This window comes from Periplaneta americana, chromosome 2, assembly GCF_040183065.1.
Source record: "Periplaneta americana isolate PAMFEO1 chromosome 2, P.americana_PAMFEO1_priV1, whole genome shotgun sequence".
NCBI lineage: Eukaryota > Metazoa > Arthropoda > Insecta > Blattodea > Blattidae > Periplaneta > Periplaneta americana.
The window spans coordinates 18,573,761-18,595,312 of record NC_091118.1 but is presented as its reverse complement, the minus strand read 5'-3'; the positions used below and the strand labels follow the sequence as shown (position 1 = coordinate 18,595,312).

Below are 21,552 nucleotides of genomic sequence, written 5' to 3'. Positions count from 1 at the left end.
TTTATAATCTGAGTACTTCCTCTTTCTACGCCCCCAAAAATCCACTGACCACCCGTCCACATTCGCATTTCGTTTTTCCAACCGATCTCAGCAACAACGCTTAGGCCTACTTCAACCAACTGTCTTCTGCTACAAAATGTCCAATCTAAACATACCTGTACTTCTCTACAACATGAACATCAATCCACTATAGTTTTAATTATTCCATCGGACACTTATACACGTTTCCGACAACTCAATGACGAACTAAGTAACTATTCCAATTCTCAAAAATAACTCAAATCTTAGTTATTAACTCTACCTCTCCGCTTCTTCAATCATCAAACACGATTTCACTTCACAATGTACGGTGCTTGCTTCCGCAAGAGCACAAGACAAAATGAACATCAATTTGACAGACCAACTCATTAATACGTCACAACGTCTCTATACAAGGAACATCAAAACAAACACAGACAAACCGACTCGAGTCGCTGTCGGTCAACTGTACCTTAAACTGAAGTCTACTAGTAGCCTACTATAAATAAAACTCTTAATTAAAACAGATCAGCGTGCATTGATTGATAAAGTATAAATTAATAAATACATTAACAATGAAACCGATAAAATTTGAAGAAATATTATCTCAGTAAATAAATGCCACATTCTCCCTTCTGTCTCCTCGCATTATGTAAATGTTTATGACAACGAAACAACTTGCTCCAATTATCTCATTACAATTCGGACATTTAGACTACAAGTTTCAGAAGAACTCCATAACGAACTAAATAATTCCCTAAATTCTCAAAAACAGCATATATATATATATATATATATATATATATATATATATATATATATAAGCTCTACCTTTCCGCTTTCTGCAGCCCTCATGCACGACTTCACTTCACGAAAACATCAAAATGAATACATCAACTTCATTTGCCAGTAGGTACTACACGTTCAATTTAGCCGGCCTGGGTGGCGCAAGCTGTAGAGGCACGGAGTATCTTTACTGCTTGGGCTGAAGGGTTGTGGATTAGAGTCCCGCCTGGGGCATGGGTGTTGTGTTCAGAAAAAAGGAAACAAATCAGAAAAACTCTGAAAGAAATGTTAAATGACCATTGAGCACTGTTGTCGCCACTATCATTGTATACATCGTAGGCAATTACAGCTCGGGAGCATTGAGGGGATCAAAGCATTCGTAGAGGGGGATGAAGTGTACTGAATTTGCGTAACAGTACAAGTCTACCATAAATCGTAAATAGGCTACTACTGCTGCTGGTGATAATAATAATAATAATAATAATAATAATAATAATAATAATAATAATAATATAAAATTATTTATTATAACAGATCAGAGTGCATTAATAAAACACAAAGTAATAAATATATTAACAAAAAAGAAGACAATAGACAAAATTCGAGAAAATCGTACCGTTACTCACAGGAAATACAGTATATTATAGACCTATATATATTTTTTTTCACTAACCTAGCCCCGTAACAATTTTCACGCCTGGACAGTTACAAAGAAGAGAGGAAGGTTGATACACGTCCCTCTCACTGAATACCCACCAAATCCAAATTAGGGGCAAAGCGAAAACTCAAAAAATATTTTAGCTATTTTCAGTCCAGTATGTTTGATTTAGCCGGCTTTGTTTTTCAGGTTGGCTACTTTACCGGCATCATCTGGTACTTCTGAAAATGGCGGCTGCTTTTGGTATTCATGTGGGAAATACATCGGCATGTTTGGCTTTATATAAGGTAATTTACTATTTTTATTGTTCGGTTAATGGTGTTATTAAATTTCGCAAAAGTATTCTTATGGAAGACAGTAAATAATTTTAACGCAAATAGTAATAATGTACGTATAGGTTGATAGGTTATGTTTGTTACATTTACACAAAGCAATATTGTCTGTTCAATTATGATGTATTATTTGATGGTTCTCTGCGGCGACAGGTCTGTATTTTATGTCTTAATTTGTATAAACGTTCTATTACTGCTTAGTGGCAGTATTCTTTCAATAACTCGGAAGTAATGTGTTGCGGCATATGTGTAAGGGAGAAATGTAACAGCTGTATTGTCATTTCATAGTTATGGATGTGATTAATGAGCTTGGTATGGTACTTATAATTATACATTATACAAACTAATGTGTTCGTAATTGTAAAATTGCCTTGTGTATCGATAGTATTATTTGCAGATTTTTATATTTCATATTTGAACACATAGGTCTACTTGAAGGGAGAGAAAAAAATACCACAAAAATGTCCTCTAGTTTTATAGTTCAGTGAAGAGAAAGTAAAATTTACGGATTAATGATTCAAAGAAATCTTTAATTTGATTGCCGGTAACTAATTTTTTAAAATTCATATTTAAATTTGTAGGCCTAAATACATTTGGTACCTGTAACTAAAAATGTATTGGCTATTAACATTTCATGTTTCACGTTGTCTTTCTTTAGGATGGAAAAATTGAAGTGATCGCAAATGATTCTGGAAATCGGGTGACTCCAGCAGTGGTGGCATTTAATGAAACAGAAACGGTAAGAAGTTTGTTAGTGATTACAAAATATTTTTATTAATTTTACTAGTAGCTGTACCACTGCCGCGAGAGATCCAGGCGGAATCACAGGCTAACGGACGATATACTTAATTGTTAAATATTGTACATACTGTAACTCATTCACTTCTGTGGAGTAACAGCATGCCTGGCTGTGAAACGAGTGGACCCAGGTTCAAATCCTGATTAGGATAATTTACGTAATTGGGGTTTTTTTCCATGGTTTTTCCTCAACCAATTGAAGCATAATTGCTGGTAACTTTCGGCGTTGGATCTCGGACTCATTTCGCCATAATTTATTGAAATGTTATTGTTATCATTACCATAGCCTGGGTTAAGCTAATGGTGCACTGCTGTGTTCGTACAAGAGAGTGATGTTCGGCGATAAATTACATTCATACAACAGGAGTGGTGAGCACAAAAATCCTCAGCAGAAGTGCAAGCCTTTGACCCTTCCTTGTAAAAGGAGAAAAAATATATTGTAACAATGAGGACGCAATACTAGGAATTCATCCTGGACCTCTCGGCAAAGTGGAAGCCCAAGAAAAAGAAGCAAATAGAAAATGTTGTGCTTTGTAGAGTTAATGTGGAAAATTATATTTTTGTTTTAAATTATTTTGTAATAAAATGCAATCACATAAATTATTTTTTAATCTAGTATAATGGATATAACTTACGTTTGTAGAGTATTAAAAATAATATGTACAATATATACTGTATGTTTCATATGTCAAGAGAAGTAGACTTGCCCATAAAAACTATGTCCAAAATATACACTATGGGTCTGAGACGACATTTGTGGACACTGACCCAGCATCATTTGTTGTCGTATTCCTCCTGCTCCACATCATCATCATCATCATCATCATCATCTTCACCTTAATTACGACCACCACAATTTGTCATCTTTAATAGCACCGCCATGATCATCAACATCTTTTTTCTTCAACCTCCTCCTCGTCATAATTATAATCATTATAATTACTACTACCACCACCATAATAATTACCTTCACTATTTTCACTATCATAACCAGCAGCACTACTTCGCTGTTATTATCACCACATTAACATATCATCATCATCATCATCATCATCATCATCATCATCCACCTCCTCCTAAAAAAAACCACCACTTCCACCACCGTTATCACACTAGACTAATTACTTACTTTAATCTTTACCACCACCACCATCACCATCACTACTAGTAACAATAATAATAGTAAAAAGGTAAAAAAGGTAAAAAAAGGTAAAGGTATCCCCGTAACATGCCATGAAGGCACTTGGGAGGCATGGAGGTAGAGCCCCATGCTTTCCATGACCTCGGCACTAGAATGAGGTGGTGTGGTCGGCACCACGCTCTGACCGCCTTTTACCCCCGGGAAAGACCCGGTACTCAATTTTATAGAAGGCTGAGTGAACCTTGGGGCCGTTCTGAAAGTTTGGCAACGAGAAAAAATCCTGTCACCACCTGGGATCGAACCCCGGACCTTCCAGTCCGTAGCCAGCTGCTCTACCAACTGAGCTACCCGGCCTAATAATAATAATAATAATAATAATAATAATAGATGCTTTTTTTACACACATTTTGAGTGCAGCCATCACTGCCAGAACCATCTTCACTATCACCACCACTACTACTTCTACTACTACCACTGCTATTTTTATCATGAATCTCAAAGAAGGATTAGTAATTCTTAATAACTCATGTTAGAGGCTAAAACAATGTTAAGTATCTAGTACTGTGTACAATTTGTGGTTGGTGTGAAGTTTTCAAAGTTACTGTGTTCCTTCACTTGATGTGTTCGTAATTCCCATGTTGTTGCGTTGTAGATAGTCGGTTTGGCAGCTAAATCAGGAATTGCAAGGAATGGCTCTGTAACAGTGATACACAACAAGAAGCTGTTGAATGAACATATAGACGATGCAGAACTGGAAGAGGTGATGAAGTCAAGTGCTTGCAAGGTGAAGAATGAAGGTGGCATCAAATATGAAGTAAAGCGTGGAGAGAAGCTATGCTACTTCACTCCTGAAGATGTTGCAACACACATTTTCACGAAAATGTTTGGTAAGTTGCAATGTTTGGCATATTTAATCAATACTAGGCTAATTTCGTACTGATTTTATGAAGTGAAGAGCTTTTGTCACATGATTTCTTCCATATCCATGCATGTAATGACTTTTTATTTCATAGCTTACTGTTGGTTAGTGCATGAAGCAGCTGTTAAATCTGGAATGAGTCCACCATTGTGGAGTAACGGTTAGTATGCTTGACTGTGAAACCAGTGGGCATGGATTCAAATCCTGGCTGAGGTTTTTTACGGGTTTTTTTCTCAACCCATTAAGGGCAAATGCTGTGTAACTTTTGGCACTGACCCTGGACTCATTTCACTGGCATTATCACCATTTCATTAATATAAGTTTTGTATTTATTTAAGTGTACCCTTCCGTCCCTTTCAATCTGCAGGACTATTTCACTTTCACCCTATATATAAATACAAATTAAATATCCTTCCTTAGCCTAACCTGACAGTATATCAATATTGTCGTGCATTTCTGTCAGATAAGATCTGTAATAAAACTGATGTGACCACTTCTTCTTCTTCTTCTTCTTCTTCTTCTTCTTCTTCTTCTTCTTCTTCTTCTTCTTCTTCTTCTTCTTCTTCTTCTTCTTCTTCTTCTTCTTCTTCTTCTTCTTCTTCTTCTTCTTCTTCTTCTTCTTCTTCTTCTTCTTCTTCTTCTTCTTCTTCTTCTTCTTCACAAATGGCCCATTGTGCACCCCATAAACTCGAAATTAACCCAGAAGACTGCAGTGTGTTACCAGCTTTGCAAAGCTGGAATTCCACGAGAAACGCATGTGTTTCCTGAGGTAACTATGCCTGATTTGTCTTAGATCTGGACAGTCCAGCAACATGTGAGGTGTTGACCGAACCTTCATCCCTATTTCCTATAAGTTGGGTCATCACTAAGACCCAATGTAGTGCTTATTCAGATGTCAGTGTCTGGCCAGAAGTTCGGTTACCCATCTTAAAAAAATTTCCCTTTTCGAAGACAGGAGTTGTTTAGTTCAGTCAGGTTTTGGTTCTCCAATAAGGAGGTTTGCAGTCTGCTGATGTGACCACAGAGTTTATCAAAATTTGTATTATAAATCTTTACTCTGTAATATGCAAAACAAAATAGTCTACCATCTGCATAAGTAAAGCAGTATATTAATTTTTCTTAGATATCAATGTACAGTGTTTGTATATGTGTCTGCTAACAAATGCTTTGTTTGACATGTTGTATTCATGTTTATTTCATTTGTTCTTGTTTATTATTCATTTAAGCAGTGCTGGTGGTGATAATCTTTTTTTTTTTAATGTGCTTTCATAAGTGTTTTGTTAATTTTAGTTATTTTAGATTAGTAATGAATGATTCAAGTACATAATAAAAATGTATTTTAATAGTATATTATGATCCAAAGTGGGAAGCGCTTTTTACAAAGCGAGTTTTTCAGTTTCCGATATTTTGTAATGCACTTCACAATCGTGTATTGTACAACATTTTTTTGCACGATCATGTTTTTAAAATGCAAGTACAGTAGAGCATCGATTATATTATCCGAAATGATTGGGGATGGGGGATGTTCGGATAACTGATTTTTTGGATAACCGATCATTTACGACAACAAAATATTGTACCGGTGTCATAGGAGCAGTATGAAACAAAGAAGCACTGATATTAAACACAAAACTGTACATATATATTTTGTATCACACGTCTTACAAATAACACAGAGAACTGACTATACTAAAAGCCAGGTTATGAACCGACGAAACAGAAAGTAGTTGGATGGGCGAGAGGGAAGTGCGGGTTAGAGGGGTAGCCTGTGCAGTGATGACAAGTTGAGTGTGGGGGATGGAGGGGAGAACGAGAACGAAGCTTTTCATTGGACCTCACGTGAAAATGTCTGCTAACGAAAATCTGGCAACGGAATCGCGGAGACAGTGTAGCCAGTTGATTTGCAGTACCACGTGCATTACGAGTTGCATTTCGTACCAGCGTCATTAGCTCGTGCTTTCTAAAAAACCGTAATTTTAATTACTAATATTGTGGATAGTGTTATCGAGAACTATATACAGTAGTTATTTTAAACATATCGGTGACAAACGCTGAACACGCTTTGAATCTCACCCCACTATGTGGCAACAGACCTCAAAAAGAGAGCAACAGAACGTTGATTCCAGTTTAGTCGGTTCATAACCTGGCTTTAAGTATAGCCTAGTTTGATAAGTTCAAAATGGCCATTAAAGTAGGCCTACAGTTTAGGAAAAGAAGACTTTTTTTTTTTTCTTCAGAGCTGAGGCTCGGTTTTTTTCGCAAACAGCGCTAGCGGAACTTCTACATGGCACGCAAATTTGAATTTGCCAACTGGAATGCGATATTTTAGTTGATTGGTATTCGGATAATCGATGCTCTACTGTACTATATATTTTGCATTGAAAATTTAGAGCAGTATTATTCCAAAGCCTTTGCAAAACTACACTGTAATGTTGTGTAACAATAAGTGCACTGTAATGGGTCTGTTTCACTATAGTTTTTTGTTATGAAGAATGGTTTCCCTAGCAACAAGTTTCTGTGTGGGAATTCTAACTTTCAAAGCCTAACAACAATAGCTGTAAATATAACAAAAAACACGATCGTGCAAAAAATATTTTATAGCCTATTTTGATATGAGAAAAAACGTCAGAATGCTAGTAAATGTACTGTGAGAGGAGTAAAGGAATTTGTTCAACATTTAATGTTATCACATATTATGTTCCAGATATTGCCAATAGTGCACTGCGTTCAGAAGACGAGTTGCATGCAGTGCTGACTGTTCCCTTGCACTTCCAGCAGAGTAGTCGTCAGACACTGATGCGTTCAGCTGAAGAGGCAGGCTTTGAAGTTCTCCAAGTAATCAGTGAGCCATCAGCAACTGTTCTAGCTTATGGAGTGGGAAGCAACATAGAAGAAGAACAGTGCGTGAGCAACTTTCACTCTACATTAATTAGATTTCACCTTATTTCTCATTATGCAAAATATAGAGAGAAAGTACCGGGTGTCCAATTTAAAAGCTTATTTCAACTGCCTACAGCTGTCATGCGGGCTGCAAAATAGTCACAGAAGAATCTCTTATCAGTTACTCTCTGACTCATCATTAATACTTTGTTTCTTTTTGTGTAGTGTTATGGGGCCCTTATCTTGTTTTTATTTTGCCCGACTCCACAAGCGAGGCTTGTAGATGTCGCTAATGCCCAAAAGCATAGACCACTTACATAAAGATTAATTTTTGATCATACAGAATTATCTGTTATAGTTACCATTGTTTATTAATGGAGAAAAAGTCGGTCTGTCGCTGGGCATCAGTTCTAAGCACCAAATGCTCTAACCACTGAGCTACGCTGAGGTTCAATCCACAGCACCGGATCGAATCTTTCTCCTTTGGTATTTTTCCTCTGTGGCCTTACTCCATGTTCGACAAATATGTTGACATATACAGGGTGATCTGTTTGGGTATGGATAAAATAAAAACACTGTAAAACATTTACTACTGAACTTTATTTGTTGAACTTTGTGCATACAACACTGAAAGCTCGGAGATTCCTCAGAGCTCAACATAATCCCCATTGTGTACTCATAACAGTGATGCAATTCAGCCCATGTCCATTGTAACATAAGAGGGGTGATTTGTTGAAAAGCTTGAGTAATTTTTACTCTCAGATCATCAATGTTCCTGGGTTTCTGTGAATAGACAATGTCTTTAACAAAACCCTACACGAAGAAGTCAGGAGGGGTTAGAACTGGGGAGTTTGGGGATCAAGCCAAGAGATAGCTGCTTCTCGTTTTCACTGGGTTTCGCCTGCGACCTCTTGCATGCTTTTTTTTTTAACACAGAACCTGTTTCTACAAATGTTCGATACCACAACATTATGGAATCATATTTAGGTACATTACGCACACCATACTCACGTCGAAATTCCCTTTGAACTCTTTTAACACACTCAAATTTAACATACCAAAGAACACATTGTGCCCGCTGTTGATTTGTAGTAGCCATTTTAATTATCTATGATTTTCATTTGTCCTTTCAGAGTATGCATTGTTGATTGTCATATATGGAAACTTTCATCTTTTAATCATAATATAACCAGCAATAAATTTTTCCTACTATCATAATAGCTTTGTAATAATTAATTAATATTATCCATGCCCAAACGGATCAGATTGTATATTAAGTCAACTGTCATCATACAAGGAGCGCACTGATTTAAGTGACTTACTAAAAAAAAAAATTGGCATTTAACCTAAAATCCGAGATCTAGTGATAACGTCACAGTCAATATGTATACTGCACATCTATATAGCATATAACAGAAATCTGAGGAGTTGACACAAGTTCTTGCTTGCTTCTAAAATGGCGGCTTCCAATCCTACTTCCCAATGTGAAGTTAGTGATCTCTTTAGGTTTGAAGTCTGTGGTTAGTGTACCCAAAAGTGACACATGACTTGAGTGATAATGTCACACTTGGTATGTATACTGCACATCTGTATAGTTTACAACAGAATTCTGTGGAACAAACATAGGTCCTTGCCTGCTTTAAAAATGTCAGCTTCCAGCCTCACCTTCTAATGCGAAGTTATTGACCTAGATGGCTGTTTCTTTGTTTTGCTTATGCAAACATCAATAGTACTGCCAACTAGTGATGATAGCTTGATGCACCTCGTTAAAAAATACAGGTTGCTACTTCAATATGTAACATGTTTACCGACTCTTTTTCATATTCTGACTCATTTTTTTCATTTTTGTTTTTCTATTCAAAGATGTCATTGTTTTGGAATTATCTTTTATTTGGATGCTTGATACAAGGGATTCCACTGTACAGTAGTGGCAAAAAAAACCGGACCAACGGAATAATCATAGTCCCCGAAATGAGCCACTGTGCATGCCACGCCCGCATTCACAAGATAGCGAGTAATCTATTGAAATTGTTGTAGTTTCGACTGCTGGCGTAGCCCATTTCTAAAGCCATTAGAAAATAAGCTGGTAAAATTCATGTTCTGGGAATAATAAATTTAGTAAAATACTGGTGCAATCGAAAAGTATTGGGAATAAATTTGAATAAGGAACAAAAAAAAGTTTCCTTCCCAGGCAGGATTTGAACGACGAAAGTCTTAGTTGCCAGTCTGTCGTGCTCTGGAGTGAACAAGGCTCTGAAATCAGCTACAAAGGTCAGTCCGGTTTTTTTTTTGCCACTACTGTACATATTGTTGTGATTAAAACAAGTTTTCATGACTTCATCATCTTCTAGAAGAAACATTACAAGGATGTAGTTCATGGATTGTTGAAAATTTTTGTTTCAGTCATTGCCTGGTCTACCGACTTGGTGGAGAGACGTTAGATGTGACAGTTGTACTAGTCAATGCTGGGATGTACACCGTCTTGGGCACGATTCATAAATCAAATCTGGGAGGCAATAGATTCACCAGAATATTAGCTGATTACTTGGCAGGCGAATTCCAGCAGTGAGTACAATATCTTATCTACTGCTATGTTTATCATGATCATCATCAACAGCACCACCATCACTACTACTACCACTACCATTACTTTCACCACAGTTACCATGGAGCACTTGTTTTAATGTCTGTTCTTCTTCCAGTCGTTGGAAGTTGGATCCACAAGAAAGTCGTCGCTCCATGGTGAAACTTCGCAATGCTTCCGAGGCATGCAAGCACGTGCTGTCCACAATGAGCACTGCACATTGCTTCGTGGAATCGTTATGCGAAGGTGTTGACTTCAGCCACAACATCACACGTGCGCGATTTGAGAATCTTATCACGCCATACCTGCCGGAGTATGTGCAACCAGTGCTGGATGTTATTAAAGAAGCTAATTTGAGCAACAAAATCATCACTAAGGTTAGTGCGGATGTGGATGTGACTGGCATTCAGTTTTAATCTCCTGTTTGTGTTATGCCGTTCCCATCTAACCTAACCTCCTGTACTCCCACAAAGTCTATTCTATATCTAGCGAGTTCTTTTGCTATTAATGTTACCCCTCCTGTTCTGCAGTAATGTGCAAATTAATCTGAACAACGTAATTACTTATGCAAAAACACTCAAACGGAATAAAAAAAGGATATAAGACATACCTCAGTAATCTATGTGGCCTCCCTTGTTCCTATTAACAGCTCTGAGACGATTTGGCATGAATTCCACTAATTTCCCACAAATATTCTTCATTTCTTCATCACGATACCATACACCAATGAGGGCAGAAATCATCTTCTCCTTTGTAGAACAATCCATTTTTTGCATTCTTCTTTTGCAAATTGACCACAAGTTCTCAATGGGGTTGATGTTGTGTGAGTTGCCTGGCCAGGGGAGTATCTGAATATTCTTCTTGTTGAAGAATTCTGTAGTTTTTCGAGACGTATGGCATGGTGCCAGGTCTTGTTGGAACACACCTCTGCCATCCGGAAATGATTTTTGCAGCTGAGGTACGATTCTGGTTTCCAATAAGTGAATATATTTGTCAGAATTCATCATTCCCTTGATAGGTATTAATGCTCCAGGCCCTTCATGTGTAAAACAACCCCAAAACATTACTTTAGGGGGGTATTTGGGTGCTTGTTGGAGATGAGCTGCTGTTACTTTTTCGGATCCTTTCCGTACGTAAGAAACACAGTGACCGTGTACCTCGAAATGAGACTCATCGGAAAAAAGTACATTCTTCCAGTCATTCACTGTCCAGTGTTGATGTAATTTTGCCCACATTAAGCGTTTTTTGCACATAACAGGGGTTAGCAGTTGCTTTTTAATAGGGTTACGAGCCCTTCGTCCAGCTCCCAAAAGCCTACGCCGCACTGTTGTGACGTGAATATTCACCCCAGTGGTAGCCATTAACTCGCGGGTTAAGTCGACAGCAGGATTTAATTTACTTTTCCTGACAATTAAACGATCATCTGCAACTGAAGTCTTCCTTTTCCAGCCACAGTTTCCTTTTTTCTGGGGTGTGATGGATCCAGTCTCCCTGTATCGTTTTATGATCGAATTAACAGTCGCCAAACCGATGTGACATTCTGCAGCAATTTGCCTCTGTGTCATAGAAGAATGCTCTGCTAATGTTATAATTTTAGACCGTTTTCGTGGAGTTGTATCCATTTGTGAAGACGACAGAATGTACACAGGATTGCAGTATTAAGTCTTCAACATAACTGAAATGCTTATAAGTACAAAACGACAGGCAAAATGTCACGTATTATAAAAAAAAAATAATGACAGACCTTCAACAATGGAATTACACGTACTACAGATGTCAATTAAAGCGGTATGAGCAGCTGTGAGGCCAACAATGACAGAAAATGTAAAAATATGTCGTGTTCGGATTAATTTGCATGCTACTGTATATAGACTTGTAACATTCCAAGTACCAAATCTCAAAACCTTATTCCTTTGCTGTGGTCGTGCCAGAGAATCAGTCCCATTCCGAGGCTTATTTGAAGATTTCGTAACAAGCTGTTTAATAATAATAATAATAATAATTTATTTTTAGTACAACATCAGCCTTAGTCTTTTCTTAATTCTTATATAATTGCAATACAGTTTAGGGGTACCAGTACAAATATATTTTGGGGATATGCTAGCAAAAAAATTGAATATCACTGATTTACAACATATGAAAAGATAATTTTTATTTTACACTTTCTTTAGACACCCTGAGAACATATAATGAGAATATTCTAACAGTAATTTTCTCATACATTATTTTTTTCATGTAATATTATCTTCTAGTCCCGCACCGTGGCGTCGTGGTCTAAGGCATCCTGCCTAGGACTCGCGTTACGGAATGCGCGCTGGTTTAAGTCCTCATGGGGGGAAGAAATTTTCTCATGAAATTTCGGCCAGTGTATGGGACCGGTGCCCACCCAGCATCGTGATGCACTTGGGTAGATATGATAGGTAGCAAAATCCGGTTGCGAATGCCAGCTATAATGGCTGGGGGGATCATCATGTTAACCACACGATACCTCCATTCTGGTTGGATGATCGTCCACCTCTGCTTCGGCATGTGGGCGTGAGGCCAGCAGCCAGCTGGTCAGTCTAGGCTCTTCACGGGCTGTAGCGCCATGGATTATTAATATTGTCTTCTAATCACACCATACAATATCTTATTCTATTATTATGTAGCCCTCTATCTTCCCTCCTATGGCAATCCTTGATCAATCACGTATTTAGCCACTTGTAATGACCCCAACGAATAGGATAACCCCAAAACAAACTCTATTACTTAACATTATTATCATCATCACTTCATCATATATCATCGGCACATATTTTTCATTGTGTTGTTTCACTGAGGTCATTATTAATTTCTAGTTGATCTTGAGTGGAGGTGCCATGAAGACTCCGAAGCTGCAACAAGCAATAGGAGATCTCTTTCCTGATGCAGAAGTGTTAAATGGAATTTCTCCTGATGAAGTAATAGCTACAGGTGCAGCCAAACAGGGAGGCTATCTGCCAGGTCCGTTCGATCAAGATTGTGAAAATCTGTCAGTAGAAGTTCCAGCTGTTTCCAAACCCATCTGCTTTAAGGTGAGTCATATTGTTGTCAGGTGCACACAGAATCAGATGCAGCGCGGCTCTTCACGGTGCAACATTTTGCTTTATGGTGTCTCATATGCCTCATGAGGCTTGACACTGCTTGCGACAACTGATCTGCTGTCTGTGTGGGATTTGAAAACTGCACTGGCATAAAAAATGCCGTCAGTGAATGAGGACTGAAATCAGAAATTCTATTGTATTTGGTTATTATTTCCTAAGGATGCCTAATACGCTTAAAAATCTATACAATGGAAAGTTAGTATTGAGTGTGACATTGACTGCATTTGTTTGCAGGTGTCAGATGAATTGAAGTGCATAATTCCAGCGTTGACTCCACTTCCTGTAAGGCGTTCTAAGACTCACAGCATATCATCAGAGCAGTTAGATGTTGCAGTGGAATTTTATGAAGTCGATAGAGATTCTTCCTGTGAAGCACCTCGTCTCTTAGGCAAGGTAATGTTATGTAAGGTTGAATTGCTCTCAGTGGTGATTGATTGATCTTTTGATTTATCTTGCTGTGTCTTTTCTTTATATGTGAAATTAGCCACCGGCGTGGCTCAGTCGGTTAAGGCGCTTGCCTGCCGGTCTGAAGTTGCGTTCGGGCACGGGTTCGATCCCCGCTTGGGCTGATTACCTGGTTGGGTTTTTTCCGAGGTTTTCCCCAACTGTAATGTGAATGCAAGGTAATCTATGGCGAATCCTGGGCCTCATTTTGCCAAATATTATCTCGTTATCACCAATCTCATCGACGCTAAATAACCTAGTAGTTGATACAGTGTCGTTAAATAACCAACTAGAATAAATATATGTGAAATTAAATTTAAGATATTCACACAGTGTTCATATACATACCATTGGAACATAGAGGGGCAGAGTAACTTGGATAGCGGTGCTCAGTTTTGCAGTTACGTCTTTCACTGAGTTTGCAATAACCCGCCAAGCATGGTGATGTATCATCTAGCAACATTTGTATGTATTCAGTGATGGTTGGTGCAAACCAAAGGTATCATCTTAGACAAAAAAAAAAAAAATGACCAGCAGCCAAAGGCTAAATCTCCTTCGGAAGATATATGCTTTCGTGAAAGCGTAGGTTCATACAAGAATGAATGTCTTTTGCAGTGGGAGAATTCCAATAATATAATGTTTCTTGATAACAGTTACATGTTCTCAAGAACCTTAAGAATCATTTGAAACATTGACAACAAATTATGACAATACTCTAGCAGATACAAGTATTGTATTATAAAATTTGTTACAAAATTCCAAATTCCTTTGGGAAAGCGTGAATTGTTATTTGCTTCAAGTCTACACTTTGGAGTGTTTAATTTTGATTTGTGTCATATGTTGAGTAAGTGAATAGGCTATCAGATCTGAGAGTATATGAAGAAATGTTTCTATGTATGTAAATTGTTGTTGGTTAGTCAACTGTCCAAAGAGAGGTCTGAATCTCACAAGTGATACCAACAAGGCACCACTTGTGAAGAAACTAGGCCAAGAGATAATGGGGTAGGGTAACCAGTTCCTTTCCCCCTCCATTGCATACATCGCCAATTAGCAACATATTACTCTAATCAGAATTCAGATGTATACAAACAATTAATAATGAAAATAAGTTACAAATGTTCAATTGAATAAAAACAGTTTACACTGTTCATTGTTTTTCAAATTTAAAATAACTCTCATTGCTTTCTTTTGACATATTAAATTATTCATAATACAGTATATGTCACGTCACTCCATTGATGAATATCATACGTTGTTTCTGAAACAATGCAAACTGAGCTAGTTATAGAAAGAAGAAAGAAACAAAGATTTATTTTTAATGTTGTGACGAGGTTTGATGTTATATACTTGTAAAATGCAGAATACTATTCTTACAGCTACCTTTAATTTCACTGTATTGACAATGTTTAAGTTAATAATGACGTTGAATATTATATTTGTTTTACCATTTTGATACTAGGATGATATACAGGGTGTCCACATGAGACCTTTACAACTTCAGATATAAATAACAAATTATTGAGACGTGATATCTGAATGTGGTTTTCTGCATGTTAAGCAGAACAGTTTCAAGGTTCTTATGGGAATTTTGTTGGATTGTTGAAATGAGTTTTGGTTGCAGGTGTGAATTTTGGTGAAATCTGAAATCTGACAGTGAAGGATATGTGGACACCTCAGGAGATGGCACAATGTGTTTATCGAGACACGATCAGATACATAGCTGCAACATCACATCCAGACCCAATATGGAAGAGAACCATCATCACGGACAACAATCCGGGAATGGCACCGAAAATTCATGGAGAGTGGGAATGTGCTGCAGCAAAAGGGCAGAGAATGGCAAAGCAGAAGTCTGGAGGACATTGAACGTGTGCATTTTTGCCTGAAGGAATCCTTCCTCGGTATCATTTCTAGCCAGCATATTGACAGGAAATGCTGTGCGGCATGGACGGTTAGCCATCTCCTGAAGTATCCACATCTCCTTCACTGTCAGATTTCACTAAAATTCACACCTGCAACCAAAAAACGCATTTCAACAATATAACAAAATTCCCATAAAAACTTCGACAGTTTCTGATTAACATACAGAAAACCGAATCCAGATATTATGTCTCAATAATTTATTTACATCTGAAGTTGTAAAGGTTTTATGTGAACACTCTGTATCTTATTGTTTTATGTTTCAGGTTGATCTGTCTGAAATTAAAACACCAACGGAGATCAGTATAGAGTTGAGCATGAACAGGTAAGTTCTGTTATCAGGCGTAAGAATCAGGACCTGTTAGCAGTGCTTGTAGAAGATGGTCGTGTCTCTGCCACCATTCTCTTTTACATGACAGCTGTGATAAAGCAATACTGCTATAGTCCTGACGCTGTTATTTCTGGCGTCACTCTGCCTCTTTGCTTACGTCTTAGAAAATGAAGGCTCTATAAAGTCTAGGTAGGTAGTATCGTTCGCCATTTTTGTTTTTACGTTGTCGAGCTACCAGACGAGGGATCTATTTGCCACACCGTTAAGTCCACACCTGTGGAGTAACGGTCAGAGCGTCTGGCTGCGAAACCAGGTGGCCCGGGTTCGAATCCCGGTCGGGGCAAGTTACCTGGTTGAGGTTTTTTCCGGGGTTTTCCCTCAACCCAATAGGAGCAAATGCTGGGTAACTTTCGGTGCTGGACCCCGGACTCATTTCACTGGCATTATCACCTTCATATCATTCAGACGCTAAATAACCTAGATGTTGATACAACGTTGTAAAATAACCCGAACTTAGATTAGCCACACCATTAAACATTATCATGTCATAGCTCCTATGATAATAAATCAAACGCAATGTAATTCAGCAAATAATTGAGCGGCAAATAACGACTTCGTGTGCTTTCTGCAAACGCCAACGAAAGAGCTAAAATGGCGGGCGATTATATTAAGTATTTATCGAGCCTTAAGAAATGAATCAGCGAATCACAAGATGCACACGTTTAAATGTAGCTGACCTGCAACGCGATTGGCTACCGGAAATTAAAGCGACGGGACTATAGAAATACTGTTTCCATGTTAAGAGTATAGCCATTACATACGCGGTTGGAAATTACTATTATCTTATCTAATACATATCTCACAAATTCTTTAACAAATCTTGCGACACATGCATCACTCGTGATTTCAGTAGTTTTATTTCAAGTGCTATTTTACTGTTTGTCCCGCGCTGTGGCATCGCGGTCTGAGGCATCCTGCCTAGGACTCGCGTTACGGAATGCGCAGTGGTTCGAGTCCTCATGGGGGAAGAAATTTTCTCATGAAATTTTGGCCAGTATATTGGACCGGTGTCCACCCAGCATCATGATGCACTTGGGGAGCTATGATAGGTAGCGAAATCCGGTTGCGAATGTCAGCTATAACGGCTGGGGGGCTCATTGTGCTAACCATACGATACCTCCATTCTGGTTGGATGATCATCCACCTCTGCTTCGGCATGTGGGCGTGAGGCCAGCAGCTGGCTGGTCAGTCTAGGCCCTTCACGGGCTGTAGCACCACCGATTATTATTTTACTGTTCCTTACTGCTCAGTGTGGAGATAATTTTATTTTTCCTCACAGGTGAAAGTTACAAGGGCTGAGTATTAAATTGACTCTGCATATTTGTATTCTTTCAAGATATGTTGCATAGAAGTAATTGAAGACATTACAAAAACAACCCTTGTCAAGTCAAACAGAGTTAGTGTACGCTCAACGTTGGTTGCTTGACGGTTGTCAGCCCACTTTGAGGTCTGTGGATATAGAGGGAAAAATTGGATCGGTGTCTGGTAGAGTTCCCGGGTAGCTCAGTTGGTAGAGCGTTGGTACGTTAAACCAAAGGTCCCGGGTTCGATACCCGGTCCCAGAACAATTTTTCCCTCGAAATTATTCAAATCAACTTTACAGGGAGTTATACCTGAAAGCTTGATTTGCAACCCTTGTCAAAATTGCTATTTTTTCAGGAAAAATAAAAAATAGAACAACACATGTCAGCTGTTTCCATACAACTGGTGTTTATCCTTGTGGCTATTGCACCTGAGATGGGTCATTTTTGGAGTCTATAAACATTTGAAATAGTAGCAAATGTGTCCTTAATTGAATTTAATTCAAAATGACTAGGGTTGTTTTTGTAATAATGTCTTCAATTTCAACAGGATTGCCAGGTTTTTTTAAATCAGAAGCTAACTTAAGAAATGAAGCAAGATTTTATCATATGATTTATAATCACTTTCTGCAAAACAGTGTTTGTGTGCTTTTTAATATGATTTTCGCCTCCATTAGAAACATTAACATATGAAGGGCACCAGCGGCATAACATAACAAAAAAGTATGAGTAGGCGCAGAATATCTCAATCATTCTGAGAACAATAATATCTTTATCCTTAAAGCATTAGTGACAGACTGGATCAAATCATCTGAATATCTGGACATGTGCCTTTAAAAACAGAACTGCTTTCAAGTTGGTCTTTCATGAAAGGTTTCTTCAATTGCCATTAAGTCTAGAGTTTCCAATTAACTGTATTTATTTATTGATTCTTCGGCTTCATGATTTCCTCTAAATGCTAGTTTATTCTTGCCGATCAAAGTGTCATACTACATCAACAATGTAACCAAATTAATAATTTCGAGGGAAAAATTGTTTCGGGGCTTCGTATCGAACCCGGAACCTTTGGTTAAACATACCAACGCTCTCCCAACTGAGCTACCCGGGAACTCTACCAGACACCAATCCAATTTTTCCCTCTATATCCACAGACCTCAAAGTGGGCTGACAACAGTCAATCAACCAACATTGAGTGCACACTAACTCTGTGTGACTTAAATTGTGGTTTTCTGTTGATGTACAGTGACGTGTATTATGCAAATCAAGCTTTCAGGTATCCACAGACCTCAAAGTGGGCTGACAACCGTCAAGCAACCAACATTGAGTTCCCAGGCAGCTCAGTTGGGAGAGCGTTGGTATGTTTAACCAAAGGTCCCGGGTTCGATACCCGGCCCCGGAACAATTTTTCCCTCGAAATTATTCAAATCAACTTTACAGTGAGTTATATCTGAAAGCTTGATTTGCAATGTAACCAAATATTTGTCTATTCCGTGTCACATTTTCAATATGTCTAACAGCTTCTAGGCGTGATGTTTTCACCAGTGTTCTATTCTTTCTTCCCAACATGTGAAACAGTTCTGCATTTTTAATATGTTTTCTCCTTGAATACTTTATAGGTTTTTTACTTCAAAGTTTTTTTATTGTGGAACATTAAATCCAGACGTTTGAGATGGGCAGGGCATGTAGCACGTATGGGCGAATCCAGAAATGCATATAGAGTGTTAGTTGGGAGACCGGAGGGAAAAAGACCTTTAGGGAGGCCGAGACGTAGATGGGAGGATATTAAAATGGATTTGAGGGAGGTGGGGTATGATGATAGAGACTGGATTAATCTTGCACAGGATAGGGACCGCTGGCGGGCTTATGTGAGGGCAGCAATGAACCTTCGGGTTCCTTAAAAGCCATTTGTAAGTTGTAAGTAAGGAAATACCAGTACGACTTCTTCATCTGCTCAGAACCACATAGCCACCTATATTTAGAGTACCAAGTACGTTGACATTTTCTAGTCATATTTGCGTCTTTCTGGTACAAATTTAATTGAAAATTGTCTATTTATTTTAGATTTAAGTTCAGCCTCCGCTCAGTATTAAAGCCAACAAAAAATTGCTCTTAAAAAAAACTAACAATCAAAAGTCACATTTTTCATACTGATCCTTACCTGAACTCTTTCCATGCTTGATAGAGATTGTTAAAAACTGCAGCACAAGAAACAACACTCACAAGAAGGAAACACTGTCGTATCACTGCAGTGTATAAACCGAGATAGACACGTCTAGCTGTCTATAAGCAGAGTGCATTATGTTGTGTGTGTGTGTGTGTGTGTGTGTGTGTGAGAGAGAAGAAAGAGGTGCTGCACACGCACGTTTTTAAAGCGCAGCCATTTGAAACCATTTGAAAGAGTTGATGTCAGCAGCGTGCTTTATAGTCTTCAAGAAAAATCTAATTCTCAGTTTTACGATGCTCAATGGACACTGGAACTGTTGTTTAAATTTACGTTTATTGTTAGTAAAATAACTTGTACAAAATTACAACAGAATTCATCTCTGAAGGAGTAAAAAACTCTAGCTCAGGGAGTTATTCAAACACAATTAACACATACTTACCAAAGATAAATATAATTATTAGAAACAAAGTGGATTAAAAAACTAAAGGATAAATTAACTAGAAAAAAAGTAGAGTTTATTTTTTAATAATTTGACTGGTACAAATACATAAATCCACATGAAACAAATACATATCCTCTAAAAATTAAATTCCTAACGCTATTTTTCGATTTGTGGAGACTAAAATTTTCCAGACTTAGGTATTTTTCAATAACAATGATCTGGATAAATAATTGTTCATTCTGATTTGATTCTGTTCCATTTTACTCACAGCATATAATTGTTTGATGTGTTACAGCGTGGGTGAAATGCACATTGTTATCAAAGATCAGAAGGCCCAGAAGAGGAAACCGTGGAAACTGGAGATATGATGGCGTGAGTGTTAGGTTTTATAAACTTGTGTGTATGTACTGTACCACGTTTGAGCAATAAATACTTTTGTACATACTGTTGATAGTTGGAAATGATTTCAACTACCTACCACAAATGTAAAAATACCGTAACCTATTTACTCACAAATAAGACACCATTACATATAAAACCCTCCTCTGTAATGTTCTGAAGAATGAAATATATACAGGTTGTGACTGAATGACTTTTTGAAAATTTGTGGGGATGTGGAGGGTGATATGGTGAAGATTTTTCAGTACCAGCATGACAGTGCTCCATGACATCGCTTCGATTGCCTGGTCCGCACTATATCACAAATCTTCAGGCAGGGTATAATTGGAAGAGGATGTCTAGTCCCTTGGCCTGCGCACTCCCCTGATCTCTCCCCGTCCTGACTTGTTGTCAAAAGGGGAGTCACATGTGCGGGGGGAGAGTTTTGTGTGTGTATGTGCACGCATGCGCATGTGTCCAATTTTCAAATTGCACACCCTTCGGCAGGTCACGTTATGTTTTATGTGTAGTATTTGTCGTCGTGTACTAGAGTGAGTGTATGTGTAACTGTAGAGTGGGGAATTGGTGAGGATGATGGTGAGGAAGGGAGAAGGGGAAACTTGGTGCCGGCACGTAGCCTACTCCTGTTGAATAACACCAACTGACGAATCACTATCAACAGTGACATATACCTTCTCTTCATATGCACTGTGGAGAGATTTGGGATTTAACCCAGGCATATTAGTGCGCAATTTAGTGATTAGAAGTTGTTCACCGCCATCTCTCCTAGTCCTGAGATAGAAATTTTACATGAAAATTTCTGATCCCATCGGGAATCGAACCCAGACCGGCTAGTCTAGAGACAGAATATATTGATATATGAGTTAAAAGGGGAGGGGTTTTCAAACCTGGTATGCCGATGCAATGCCTAAAACCGTACTTTCTGTAATGTGAATATAAAAGTAAAAGAAAAAAATGAAAATGTTTTTAAAGCAAAATTTCAGTTGTATAACAAACAGTATGTCTCCATAAGAGAATACGAAGTTTTACATTGTTCAATAATTTCCATACAATTCTGCATTCTATTGTCTTGCGTATGTAATACTTCTGCATTACGTGTTTCTGCACTATGAAGTGGGTACACTTGCAATGGTTCAGTTTGATGTCCAATATAATTGCGTGCAAAAGAACAGCTTACAATATGACTGCTTAAAGGATTGGAATACCAATTGTGCGTCCAGGACCATTACTTACTCTAAATGTATTGTCTTTAT

At 38.1% G+C, this 21,552-nt stretch overlaps 1 protein-coding gene across 1 annotated transcript; it reads left to right on the top strand.

Annotated features, from left to right (window-relative positions):
• Positions 1-1,605: 1,605 nt before the first annotated feature.
• LOC138714792 (heat shock 70 kDa protein 14-like) lies at positions 1,606-20,349 on the top strand. The gene is made up of 10 exons (XM_069846928.1): positions 1,606-1,749; positions 2,453-2,533; positions 4,386-4,620; positions 7,357-7,552; positions 9,936-10,097; positions 10,235-10,493; positions 12,954-13,169; positions 13,473-13,631; positions 15,869-15,927; positions 20,196-20,349. The coding sequence occupies exons 1-10, from the start codon at positions 1,690-1,692 to the stop codon at positions 20,266-20,268; spliced, it is 1,500 nt and encodes a 499-aa protein (XP_069703029.1). The 5' UTR covers positions 1,606-1,689; the 3' UTR covers positions 20,269-20,349.
• The last annotated feature ends 1,203 nt before the right edge of the window (positions 20,350-21,552 follow it).